General features: G+C 52.8%; 1 protein-coding gene across 1 annotated transcript in view; it reads left to right on the top strand.

Moving 5' to 3' along the window:
• Positions 1-11,022, top strand: part of EHD3 (EH domain containing 3) — a 28,598-nt gene extending 17,576 nt beyond the window's left edge. Inside the window, exons 4-6 of the mRNA XM_057741900.1 lie at positions 4,982-5,394; positions 5,998-6,162; positions 8,783-11,022. Of these exons, the coding sequence (XP_057597883.1) occupies positions 4,982-5,394; positions 5,998-6,162; positions 8,783-9,310 (1,106 nt within the window). The 3' untranslated portion in view covers positions 9,311-11,022. The remainder of the gene's footprint in view (positions 1-4,981; positions 5,395-5,997; positions 6,163-8,782) is intronic.
• Positions 11,023-14,026: the final 3,004 nt, after the last annotated feature.

The raw sequence follows: 14,026 nt of genomic DNA, 5'->3' as shown, positions 1-14,026 counted from the left end.
GTCCTCACACTTGGGAACCACATTTCCTGTCTGCTTCTCAGCTAGAAATCCCCACAGGCCCCCCCAAGGAAAGCAGCCCCATGGCACGTTGCACACATCACTCCCAGAGGACCCCGTTCTGTGCAGGTGAGCTCGGCAGGGCCAGAGCAGAAAAAAACTTGCCCAGGTCACAAAACTGGGATGGGAACTCTGGTGTCCTGCTTCCCGTCCAGCAGCTTCTCAGCCTGCCCGCCCAGGAAGAACTCAGAGAAGAGGAATGAGGGAAAACTCTCACGTACAATTTTCCCTTGGGGGACCCTGGAGGGTCTGGTGGACCCTCGCAGCCTCCCATCCCTGGCCTGTCCTTGCCATCTTCACTTAGGGGCCTCTGGGGCCGCAGACCACATGCTATACGTACACGGCAGTGGGGGCATCACACACAGGGGCAGAGCAGCAGAGTCCCGACTCCCTTCAGGAGGGCACGCCTTCACCATGTGGTCCCATCTGGGAGGCCTGGGACGAGTCTGTTGGGCCGCTTTTCAAGGTTACTTCTGGGAGGCATGCAGGGTGGCCTTTGTCATCTGAACTCTTCCTACATGTTGCAAATTGGTGCCTTCTAATTTCTCTTTTGCTAAAATGTCTTTAAATCTTGGAAGATTTGGGGGGCAGGATGGGACCTTTTATGTACCCACCAAAAAGCCTCTTAGGGTTCTGAGCCGAGAAGGGAACATGGCTGGGAATAAGGATCTGGGTCCTAGCCCCGAGTTTGCCACCACCTGGCTGTGTGAGCTTGGGCGAGCCCCCTAACCTCTCTGTTCCCTCTCCCTTCCCTGTAAGATGCGTGTGCCTCTTTACCTCCTTGCACATGCAGAGTTATGAGGATCAAATGAGACTGTGTGGCTGAAAATACAAAGAAATGTGCTGCCTTGTCAGCACCTTGCACTGCCTCTCAGGCTGTGAAGGAAGCTGGTTGATGACTAAGGAGTTGCTGCACTTATTGTGTTTGTCTCATTGATTTCCTCCTAACTGGCATGACTTAGAAATGCTTTCCTTGCATTCCCCTGGAGCCTGGGGGCAGGGGGAGCCCAGCTCCCTGCAGGCTGCCCAGTATCTGCTCCGGGTGCCTGCACACCAGATCTTCCAGAGGCGGCGGACTTGCTACCCGTAATTCCAGGTCAGCCAGCTTCGCCATCCGTCTCCTGGAGTCTGAATCTCCCACTGCCCACTAGTCCGTATCTCATGAACCCTTGGGCTGCTGCAGGTGCTCAAGAGCGCCTGCTATGGGGCTCCGAGCCATTCCTGGGACCAGCGAGGGAAAGGGGCCTGTCACCCGCGACGTCAGGGCAGAGCCTCCAGACTGAGTCTGGACCCTCTCTCCGCTATCTTGTTGCCATGGTTCTACCACTGACGCCCCATCAGTCAGTTGTTTTTATCTCCATTTTACAGCTGAAAAAACTGAGGTTCAGACTTGCCTAAGGCCACACAGAGAGCAAACGGAAGAGCCGTCCTGTACCCTTTTCCTTAATAGGTCCGGTCCTGCCTTTCAGATGCTCCCATTCTTGGATATGCATAAGCCTAGTCTATGGACATAATTAAATACCCAGCCTGGAGCCTGCTAGGCTCTGAATAGCCAGGAGCAGGAGGCTGAGCTTCAGAGGAAGCCCACAGAGTCACTGCTTGATTCCCATTTCCACACAGCCACACCTGGGGAGGAAGCGTCCAGCGTTACCCAGTTGGTAATTGATAGCCAGCCTTGCCAGGGCACACAAAATATGCAAAAGTGGGAGAATGAATAGGAGTCCCCTGTGCTCCTGAAATCCTAGAAAGGGTTCCCAGAAGCCATCTCCCTGTCCTCAGACAGGAGCAGACATCACATAGGCGCCCCCGGGCATTAAAGACAGCAGCCCCCAGCCTTCCTTCCCCTTGTCCTGTAACAGCTTCCTTGTGTCTAATCTCCACCCATCCTGCTGTACCCTCAAACCTCCAGTCTTAGAAGCAGGCCATTGTGAACTGAGAAAGGAAACTCAGACCCCCTGGATGACCAGGCAAAGAGACCAAGGACCAGAGAAGGGAGGCTACTTGCACAAGGACACACAGCAAATTAATAGCTGAGCAGAAACTAGAGGCGGGCTTGCCCAGCCCAATTCACCTCAGGTGACACCTTCAGAGGACACCTAAGTCATAGAAACTGGTACGTGGAAGGAGCTCTTTATAAATGGGCAGAGCCTTAGGAACAGGCAGGGTCACAGGCAAACAGTCTTACCTGCTTCCTCTCCTTTGATTGGACCCTCATGGCCACTCTCTGGCAGGGTCTGGTGGGTTCCAATTCAGAGACCAGAAAACTGAGGCCCAGCGATGACTTGTTCACTGTCCCCAGGATGTAATAAGAGGCAGAATAGGGGTCACATTTCAGTTCCATTCAGCAAATGCTGCTAGAGCACCTGCTGTGTGCGGGACACTGTGCTTGGTGCAGGGCAAGCGGAGAAGGATGAGCGGCCCTCCTCACCCAGCTCCCTGTGCAGTGAGGGGACGACATATCCCTGGGTGAGCAGAGGCAGGCGCCTTCCTAAGGGGCACCGGACCCAGCCGTGAGGACAGGAACGGACAGGGGGCCATCCTGTTCTGGCAGCATGCACCTGGTGTTGTCACTGTCCTGCCCGCCCCCCGCAGGGGCTGGTCAGGTTGCTGGGGTTTGCCGCCCCCCAAGCTTTTGCAGCTGAGGCTCTTCTCACATGGCTGCTGCCTTCGGGGATGGGTGAGGGCTCGGAGGCCGGGAGCCTCTTCTCTGCGGCTTCTCTGGCCCCTTCACTTTCCCCAGCTTGTGGAGGGGTTGCTGGAGTGCGGGGCTAGGTTCTGGCCCTGGCGGCCCCGCTGCTTGGCCACTTGCTTTGAGCCTTGCCATCAGGCGCCCAGGGCTAGCTGCTCTGGCTGCGCAGCCGGCTGAGCAGCTGCCGGCAGTGTGCTGAGCACGGCGGGGCAGAAATCCTGTGCAGGTGGGAGGGAGGGAGCAGCGAGCCCCTCCCAGCTGCCCTCCCCGTGGCCTGCACCCCACAGTCAGAACCTTGTCGGGCTGGACTGGGGAGTAGGCCTCAGCAGAGGGCCGGAGGCCTCTGAGCCCCGCTGCCCTCCTCAGCGACAGCGGAGGGCGAGCGTGCGGCTTCCAGGCACCAGAGCAGCAAGGCCATGACCCCTTTCTCCAGATTCGGGAGTTGGGGCCTGGGAGTCCGTTTGACCTGATTTTCTGAACCCTCTGCCCCTCTGTCCCCTCCCAGGGCTTTGAGGGATTGCCTTCGGGAGGTGAGAGCTGCCCTCCACCTGGCTATGCTGAGGGAGCCAGGCCTGGGAAGGGAGGAGGGCGGGGGGAGGGACGGGCTACAGGCCCACCTGGAGCAGGGGGGCAGGGCCTCCTGGGCTCTGGGGAGCTGCTGGCCAGGCCTGTGCACAGGGAGTGGAGGGGAGTGGGAGGCGGCGGGGCACAGGTGCCAGACCACTGCCTGCATGGCCTGTGCAGGGCCCCATGGGTGGGTCTAGTCCTGGCCCCTCCGCATGCTGGCGATTCGGCTGTCCTCTCACCTCTGAACCTCAGGTTTCTCCTCTGGAAAGTGGGACTGTGCCTGCTTCAGAGGGTGGTGTGAGGGTAAAATGAGGTCATGATGGGAACTGAATCAGAAGCTTTCAGGTGGGCCCAGCCATCTAGGTTTTAACAAGCCCTCCAGGGGGTTCTGCTGCACATGCAAGTTGAGGACCGCTGCTACAGGTGCACAGAGCTGCTTGCATCTGACTCAGTTGCGAGGCAGCTGCCTAATGACCTGCCTTGGTCTCTAATCTTCCTCCGTGAGGCAGGGCGGGAACTGCTGGCTTCTTCCTGATGGCTGGGTCTCCCACTCAGTGGTGACAATGAGCTTTGGGGCCCCAGGGTCGATGCCCTGGAACCCTGTGGTGTTGGGAGCTGGGGTCATTGATCCCACCAGGGCCTAAGGAAGGGCTCCTACCTCTCCGCCAGAGGTGTGGCACCAGGGAGCGGCAGAAGGCCTGACACCTCCATCCTCATCCCAGTGCGGCTACTCCTGGGCTGTGTGCCCTCGAGCAAGTCGCTTTACCTCTCTGAACCTCATTTTCCCATCTATTGCCCTCTATTTTATGGAAGAGGAGACTGAGGCACAGAGAGGTGAACCTGCGTCCAGCTGTTAAGGGTCAGTGAATATGAGGCTGAATGTACAGACTGTTGGCATGACCTCCCCCTCCAGCCCCTCCCAGATCCACTGCTACTTGGAGTTGAGCAGAGCAGGTGCTGTGAGGTTCCTGGAACCAGCCTGACCTGAAGCAGCTCAGTGCCAGATAACCAAGGTGTGGCAGCCAGAGGTCCGTCACATGCTAAGGAAGAAACCCCTTGTGGTTTTAAGAGTTAGGAATTTGGGGGCTGCAGCCAATGAGTAAGGAAAGAAGGGAGCTCATCAGCAGGCATGAGAACAAGTCATGTGTCAAGAGCCTCCGACTTCTTCCAGACCAGTGATGGGCATGGTCTGAACAATCACCAATATCTTCCATTTTACTGTTTTGCAATTTGGGGCTCTTGTTAAGAATTTCTGGATCTTTATTCAAAATATATGTCCAGAGTTTCTTTTCCAGCAGGGCCCCTGGCTGCTAAATACAATAAGCAAGGATGGGGAGCTGGATGGTGACTGTGCTTCATGGGGAAATGATGTTAGTAATAATATCTAGCATTAACTGCACAGCTGCTAGGTGCTAGGCTCCGAGTGTTTCCAGTCCCTACAATTCTAACAGCTAGGTACTAGTAGTATGCCCATTTATAGAAGGAAAAACACTGACTCGGAGACATTTGGTACCCGGCTCAAGGACAAACAGTGAAAATGTGGGGGAGCCAGATTTGAACCCTTATCTGACTCCCGAGACCCCGTTATTTCCACCGCACCGGCGGCCTCACCGCAAGCCCCTTCCCTTCGGCCCAGAGGCCCCGCCCCCTGACTCTGCTCTGCCGCAGGGTACGACTTCGCGGCAGTCCTCGAGTGGTTCGCCGAGCGGGTCGATCGCATCATCCTGCTCTTCGACGCCCACAAGCTGGACATCTCTGATGAGTTCTCAGAAGTCATCAAGGCCCTCAAGAACCACGAGGACAAGATGCGGGTGGTGCTGAACAAGGCCGACCAGATCGAGACGCAGCAGCTGATGCGGGTGTACGGGGCCCTCATGTGGTCCCTGGGGAAGATCGTGAACACCCCGGAGGTGATCCGGGTCTACATCGGCTCCTTCTGGTCCCACCCCCTTCTTATCCCAGACAATCGGAAACTCTTTGAGGCCGAGGAGCAGGACCTGTTCAAGGACATCCAGAGTCTACCGCGAAACGCTGCCCTGCGCAAGCTGAACGACCTCATCAAGAGAGCCAGGCTGGCCAAGGTGAGGCTGCCCCTGGGGAGATGGGCAGCATGGGTGGGGCCAGTGGTTTGGGGTGGGGGGTCAGCTACTAGAGCTGTGGGGAGGAGGGGGGCAGGACAGTGTAGTGTGGTGGTTCTGATCACACGCCCTGGCATCAGATGGCCAGATTGTGTACTCAACTCTGCAGTTTGCTCTGTGATCCCAACCCCAGCAAGGCCCTTAGTGGCGCTGTGCCTGTTTCCATGATGGTAAAATGAAAAGCTTAGAAGATCAAGTAGATTAAAGAAGGAAAAAGCCCTTATCACAGTGCCTGGCATCCTCAGAAGTACTTCGTACATGTCAGCTGTTGTTCCTGTCTCCCCCATCAACGTCATCGCCAGAATTACCATCCCTGTTCCTGCCTTGGCCTTAACCGCCTCACAATCTCACCTTTCCCCAAGATCTAGCAAAACAGCTTGCGCTGCATGCAATGGGAGAGAAAGAGGGTGGAGACAGAAATTATTTCGAAAGTAGGAGCAGGAGGAGGAACGATTTACGGGCAAAGATGGGGTGAGAGGCCACCCTAGAGGGAAGGAACGAATTGAGGTCTTGATCAGAAGGATTCTCTCTGCCCCTGTTTTTCAGGTCCATGCCTACATCATCAGCTCTCTGAAGAAGGAGATGCCCTCAGTGTTCGGAAAGGACAACAAGAAGAAGGAGCTGGTGAACAACCTGGGTGAGATTTATGGCCAGATTGAGCGGGAGTACCAGATCTCACCTGGGGACTTTCCCAACCTGAAGAGGATGCAGGTAATCGGGGTCTGGGGCTCCAGGAAAGTGATGAGCTGGCAGAGCAGCTTGAGTTTGGAGGAGGCCACCCTTGGAGTCCCCGGTGGAAACTCAACCCAGAATCAGCAGGCAGGCAGATGGCCCTGGGTCTGCCCTTCCTGCTGGGCTGACACTGGCCCAACAGGTGCTGTCTGGGACCAGGGAGAAACATGGAGCCCCAGTGCTCCCAGGGGGCAGCGGTGTTAGAGGATATTCGGGGGTTCTGATATCTCCAGTTTATGACCTTCCCCAGTCCTGGCCACCACAGGCTTAGAATCCCTACCATGTCCAGTGAAACAGGACAAGTCACATGACATACATTCTCCTGGCTCTTTATTGCTGAGCTCCTACTTGGGAGTGATTTGGGACATAAGCCACAGAGAAACAGAAGTCTGCACAGGAGCTCACCACCTTCGGGGTGCACCGTGGGCCCCTCTCTTGCGTCAGGGTCCATCACACATAGTTTCTTATGTTATCCCCCAAAACAGTCCTCTAGGGGAGGCATTTCATCCTTCTTTTACAGATGAGCAAGCTAAGGTTTACAAAGGTAATTAACCTGCCTGCAGTTTTAATAGTGTTTACGTAGGCTGCAAGTACTGATGGAAACCCCAGGAGCTGTCCAAGGTCAAAGCAAAAACTCCCACCACACTAACTGGATCCTTTGTGACCTTCTGTCTCTTCACCTACACACTGAGGCTACAAAAGCACCACCTTATACGGATATTGTGGGCATAAATCAGATAATACTTTCAAGGCACTTAGCACGGCCTGGTGCAGACTATGCTTTTAAAATGCAGTAACAGGTGAGGCGAGATGTCACCTGTAGAGGAAGCTGGCTGATGAGCACGAAGAACCTACCTCTCTGCAGTTTTTGCAACTTCTCATGATTAATTGTCATGTAATTATTTAAAAGTGAAAAGTTTTTAAGAATTAGGGAATTAGGAGAAAATAGCAGCAGATGTAGTAGTAATATTGTTCTTGCTCTTAGGGTTTTAGAACATCAGTATACTCCTACATACAAATTTTTAGTTTCCTATCTAGTAAAATAAAGAGAAAAATAGACATCCAAAGTATGCATTTGTTCATGTATCTATTCGTCCCTATAACCACCCACCAGGAGCCAGTCTCTAATTTCAGAATTGATTTCACATAATTTGGGTTTCAACTTTCAGTTTCTCTTTCTGTTAAGAATTTGAGGATCTATAAGCAAATGTTTGGGGAAGATGACGTTTGAAAGGGATCATATCATTCTTTAATGTGAGGAATTCTTCTGCAACATAAATGGTTTCACCTTCTCACTTGTTTGCCCGTCTACTGTCAGGTTCTGTTAGGGATGCTGGATCAGTATGTAAATGACAGTCCTGTGGGGGCATCTTTGTGGGCTGATGGGACCACTGCTGTGTCCTCTGGAAGATACTGGGATCCCTAGTTGGGAGCCCACCAAACACATCTAGATGTGGACAGGCTGGGAAAGACAGAGGGACCTTGGGAGGTTGTGCCCAAGTTCAGGAGAGAGGGATTGTCTGCCTCACCGTCCACACCCCTTCCCAGCCCCACCAGCCTCCCTGGTCCAGCCCCACCCTGGAAGGGAGGTGAGAATGCCCAGCCTCACACTTGGTCTTGAAATGTAGCCGTGAGTGTTCTCTGAATTTTTCTGCAGTGAACTCAGTGTGCGTGTCCTGAGACTGTCCCCTGTGCACTGGCCTCCTCCCAGTGTCCTGAGATTGCTGTGGCCAGAGCCAGGGTGGGAACAGGAAGCTCTTGTCTTATCATTTTAGAGGCCAAGGAGAAGCTGGATATTTGAGACTCAGGACCTTTCAAAATGGCAAAGACATGCAAAGCGTGACATATTTCTTTTACCATGTGGTGTGGAGGTCTCGGGAAGTCAAGGACAGGAGCTTTTGCACGTGTCTACTGAGTCAGAACCCTCAGGGAGTAGCCAGTAGTTGAAAACTCTCTCCAGATAATCCCTGATTAAGAACCACCTGCTTGGGAATGACCTTTGACTTCTACTATCATTTGTTTTTAGTTGCCTATGCCTCCATGTTTCCTTTCCTATGTGGTGACAGAAGGTGATTTCACACTCTCAGAAGGTCACAGGGGAGTGAATGAGATCATTAATGTAGTGAAATCACTTCCAGTGTTTTCGAGTATAACCCTTTTCGAAGTAGAGACCCACATGACTCAGTCTCAGAGGGGTACAGCATTCAAGAACCACTCACTGTTCGACAGCCAAAACTAACTTAGAGAGAAATTTAATTACAGTCGTTCCTTGCTTCCAGGACCCTCCACAGATACCAAAATCTATGGACGCTCAATTTCATTTTATAAAATGGTGTAGTACAGTTGGCCCCCTGTATCCATAGATGCAGAACCCTCAGGTACAGAGGGCTGACTGTACTTGCTTTCTAGAACACTGAAGGAAATCCAAATGGATCAAACCAGTAGTTGTTAAATTTCCCTTTCTTCTCCACCCTTGCAACTGTTCTCTCTCCTGAAAAATCCACCAAGAGCCAATGTGCCCTTTTTCTCCTCCTCTTGTATCTTTTCTGGATCTCCTTCCAGTGTCTTCTGTCCTCACCTTTTTTCTCTGTCTTCCCAGGAGCAGCTGCAGGCCCAGGACTTCAGCAAATTCCAGCCACTGAAAAGCAAGCTTCTGGAGGTGGTGGACGACATGCTGGCCCATGACATTGCCCAGCTCATGGTGCTGGTGCGCCAGGAGGAGACACAGCGACCTGCCCAGATAGTGAAGGGCGGAGCATTTGAGGGCACCCTGCATGGCCCCTTTGGGCACGGCTATGGGGAGGGGGCCGGGGAGGGCATTGATGATGCTGAGTGGGTGGTGGCCAGAGACAAGCCCATGTATGATGAGATTTTCTACACCCTGTCACCGGTGGACGGCAAGATCACAGGTGCCAATGCCAAGAAGGAGATGGTGCGCTCCAAGCTGCCCAATAGCGTGCTGGGCAAAATCTGGAAGTTGGCCGACATCGACAAGGATGGCATGTTGGATGATGAGGAGTTTGCACTGGCCAACCACCTCATCAAGGTCAAGCTGGAGGGGCACGAGCTGCCCAACGAGCTGCCTGCCCACCTCATACCCCCATCCAAGAGGAAAGCTGCCGAGTGATGGGAGGCGGGGAGGTCCAGAGCAGGCAGGTGTTAGAGGAGGTGGGAGAGGCGATCACACACAAAACACACACACACACACACACACACACACACACACACACACACACACACACACGTTGAGAACAGCACTGCGGATAAGAGGGGCCAGTGATCCTTAGGTTTCCAGGTGGATCTTTATGTGGACACATCTCCAAGTTCTCAGCATTGGCTGAAGCACAGGAGCACTCCCAGGGCCCCAGGTGTCAAGCCTAGGTCTCCATCCTCTTTCCCTCCCCTGTTCCACTGCCCAGAGACCCTCCTTCTCCTGCAGAGGCCGTCCACTCGCCCACAGATGGCCCACCCACCTCCAGATTTCCCAGACTCAGAGCAGATGGAAAAGGCTTTTCACTTAATAGACAATCTACTTTTTTCTGTGCTTTCTCCCCCTCTTTGGCTTCCCAATATGAAATCTGCTCTGGGGCCAGGAGATGTGAGGGAAGGGGGGCTGCTGCGGGGAGGGGAGGGGAGGGGAGGTTGGAAGCGTCTTCAGGGAACCAGGCCCCAGACTTGAAGAGACGTAGCCCTGAGCCCTGTTCTTTCCCAGGCTGAGGTCCTGACTGCCATGGCAGACCTGGCTTCGAAACCTGCTTGCACTTCATTTCAAAGAGTCCCAGAACCAGAGAGAGAAAGGAGAAACTTGGCAGGAAGGAAAGCAAAGAAACTGTCCTGTCATCTTCTGCTCTCATAGCCTGTCATGGTGGTTTCATTCCACAGATTTTGTGAGATTCATGTTTTCCCCACCTGGCCTCTGTGTTTGGATGCTTGTACTCAACTCACATTTATTTATCCAGCCCCTTCTGAGTGCCAGGAGCTTTGTCAGGCACTTTATATACATTATCCCATATGGTCCCCACCACGCTCCAAGGAAGTGTGCGTCAGTCCCTCTGATTTGCAGAGAGGAGCCTGAGACTCACAGGAGTTTAGGTACCCTCCCCGAGTCACAGAGCTCGCATGTGATGGAGCCGGGGCCACAGACTCTGCCCTCTGCTGTGATGATGTGCGGATCCCAGCATTTCTGGCTGATGACAAGCCACGAAGAACAAGCCGAGCATGCAGGGCCCTCACGGCCTCCCAGAGCTGGCTGGCGAGGGACAAGGGCCAGCCGGCATTTGCTGGGCCATCCGTCTGGCCATCTGTCACAGCACAGAAGCAAACCGTGCCTTCTGGCGATGCGCCCTATGTTCCTAAAATCGCAGAAGCCCAACAGCGCCAGCGGGGGAGGGGGCTGGCCTGTTGGGTGCTGTTCGCCTCTGTCTCTGCTCCGCCTTCCACCCAGTAGCCTGAATCATCCCAGCTCAAATGCAGCCACCAGCTCTTATCAAATGGGACCTCCTGCTGATTCTCTGAAGGCCAGCTTGAGAGGTCTGAGGTTGTGTTCCCTTGCAGGACCCCCACAAGTCTGCAGTGTCCTTGGCAACCCCCCACCCCCACCCCGCCATTCTCAGTGCCCTGCAGCCTCCTCATGGTCTCTCCCTTGGCTTGCTTTGTGGCCACTGAACCAGTCACTTTGTATGCTATGCTCCGACTGTGATGGAAAGCAAAAACAAGTATAACTTATTTTATATCTATGTTCAGACTATATAGAGAATATTCTATGTATCTACGATGTGCTTACTACGGCAGTGCATTTGTCATTAGTATTCATGTTAATATAGCACATTTATCCTTTGGTACTTGCTTGGCCACAGAACATCATTCCGTGGGAGGCTGAGGGAGAGGAGCTGGGTTCTTATTCAGGCATCTTTGGCAGAGGCTGGGGACCGCCCATCGCCAGCATCCACAAGTAGCATCCCATTGACCTGGTGCCTCTTCAGGCCCACTGACTAGTGGCTGCCCTGGTGGAACCACCCTGCCACTCTGGATGGAAGATGGTCCCCAACTCCTGGGCTTCCTTCTGCATCCACACGTTTCTCTTTCTCGTTAAATGAAGGCCAAAGGAAGACCAAGGCAGAGAGGTCTAACCTCCTCTACCTCAAGTGCCAAGCCCAGCAGAGGGACCATTTCTCAGCTCTATACCTTTACTTGAGCTGAAGGAGAAATGACAACAGGGGGAGGAGAGGTTTCTGTCTTTGTTTTAGATGAGAGAGGGGTGCCTGTTTGTCCCCTCACCCCACCACCTCTTGGACACGTGTCACCTTCCTGCCATTCCTCTCCCCGTCTCTGTCCACTCCCTTTTTTCAAGGCTCCACCCCCGAGAGATCTGGGAGGCATGGGAATTTGTCCTGGCATTTCTCCCATCTGCTGAGAAAGAGGAAGTGGTCCTTGAGGCTCTTCCACATGGGTGGGGGACAGATGAGGAACACTTTCTCTGGAGCTGTCCCTCTGCCCCTGCTGCCTCCGCCTACTGACCTCTTGCGGGCTCTGGGGGCCTGCGGAGATCTCCTGCCTCAGCCTGGAAAACATTTAATGTGGAAAGCAGCGCCACGTCACGGCAGTCGCGCCGGCAAGAATCCCTAGAGGCCCTGCTGGCCTGTCGCTGCTTCCCCCACACTCAGCCTGGGCCACAGAAATGCTGAGACAGGAAGAGCCATGCCCTATGCCCTTGTCTCTGGAAAGCCTGCCCCTGTTACCTGAGGGCTAAGTCACGACAAAAGCCTAGTTGCGTATGGGAGACCCTGCTGCCACAGCAGGGCCTGGGTTCAGGTTTGCAGGGTGGTAAGACGTTGCCCTGAGTCACCCCATTCCCAATTGTCCCCTCTGTTCCAAGAGTCTACATTTATGTGTTAGCTGCTCAGAATTAGCACAGCCATGTAGGGGGAATAAGCTTATTTTCCTTCTGAGATATTAACTAACCTCTATACACATTCAGTCTTTTATTCTTTAATGTGTCCATCCATCCATTTATCCATCCATTCATCCTTTCATTCAGAAGCCACTGAGAATCTCCTGAGAAAAGACTCTAAGATGAGATTCATACATCCATTGAGCCATTCAGAAATACTTAACAAATGCCATCTGTGCAGGAGGGACAGTTCTAGATGAAGCCAATCAAGTTCCAGCTCTCACAGAGCTCACAGCCTGATTGGGGAGGTGAAACATCCGTACAAACACTGATAATACAATGAGGGACCACGACAGGTCCTGGGACCGGGACATGCAGGCAAAGTTGGGGCTCATGAGAGTCAGAAATGGCTTCCAACTGGGGAGAAGGTGGTCAGAGAAAGCGTGGGGTGAGGATGGAGCACGTGAGCTGAACCCACAGCCTTCTGGGGTCTGCCTCTTGTGCTCATCTTCTCCCTTCTCGAATCCAAGGGAGACAGGATTTTTATGTAAAAGTAAACACACAGCATTCCCAGCCCACAAAATCTTGAGCAACTCAGAACCACTGATGTATTTGAGGAAAAGCATGATGAGAATTTCATCCCTAGAGACCGTGCTGGTTTTCACAGGCCATTTCAAGTAAAAATTTTATCAGTGTCTTTAAAGTTGAAATTTCCAGTGCTTGGAGAAAAAGAAGAATGGTAACAGGGAATGTAAGTTATCCCAGCTGAAACCATGAGGGAAATGGGATGATGTGAGGGATGTGGCTCTCCCCTCGACCTCCCCCTGGAGGTAATTAGTGCTGTTCCCCACATTGCGGTTCTCGGGTCCTCCTGATACAGGGAGGACTGCGCTTTCTACTCCCTTAAAATTAGGTGAGCTACATGATTGAACCTGGTGTACCCCGCAAAAAAAAAATAAAAATAAAAATAAAAATAAAATAAAATAAAAAAAAATTAGGTGAGCTACATGACTTGCTTTGGCTGAGAGTCATATGGTGGCTGGCAACATGTCCCTTCCTGGGAGAAGCAAGCATGTGGTTTGCCACATTCTTCTCCTCTTGGCTGGCCAGGAATGCACATGGCAGCCTTGGTGAGCCCAAGTCCCTGGGTCACTCTAAAATCCCTTACCAGTCTGCATTGGACGGGTGGCGGAGCAAGGTGTAAACTCTAGTCATTTTCATTTTAAGCCACTGACAGTCACAGTCATGGGCTATTTATCACCCAGCATCACTTAGATGATCATGACCAAGATACCTGCTAAGTTCTTCCAATAGTTTAGTCCATTGAGTAAGTATAAAGGAAAGTCTTCTAGGAGATTGAGTTTCTGCTTTCTCAAAAACCAAGTTCACCTGAAGCCAAAGGCTTAGGTGATTTGCACAAAGTCTGTAGTGTCTGAGCCATATTCTGCGATGTCCCAGACCCAACCCTTCTATATTGCTTTTTAAGCTGGAGAACTTTGCACTAATGGAGACAAATGCTGATAGGACCTGTCTTCTTTCTGTGATAATATAGATTCTGAGGATTGACTGGGCATTTGTCTTCCTGGAGCTAAACAGAGAGTGCACAGGTTGGAAAGAGAAGAACTACAATCCCCAGACTCCCTTGCAGCCAGGTTCAGGATGTGATTTTAGGTCCTGCCAACCAAATATACTCGTGGGAGAGTTTACTGAAGCAGATCATGTTAGAGGTGAACCCAGCAGCTAACACAGAAGCTTCCTGACTTCACAACTTCCTTCTTATGCTCAAGAAGCTAGAGGCCTTGCTTGTGAGATCAGATGAAGCCCTGGCCTGCACTAGTGACAGCACAGCAAATGATCCCATGCCACGTAACCAGGGGACCTGAGCACTGCTGAGACGTGCCGAGGGCACCAGGCTGCAACAGGGGAGACGTCGTGGAGGGGTGTGTGTGTGTG

This window comes from Hippopotamus amphibius, chromosome 7 (genome assembly GCF_030028045.1).
Source record: "Hippopotamus amphibius kiboko isolate mHipAmp2 chromosome 7, mHipAmp2.hap2, whole genome shotgun sequence".
Lineage (NCBI taxonomy): Eukaryota > Metazoa > Chordata > Mammalia > Artiodactyla > Hippopotamidae > Hippopotamus > Hippopotamus amphibius.
The sequence above is the reverse complement of the archived record's forward strand: the minus strand, read 5'-3'. Positions and strand labels throughout refer to the sequence as shown.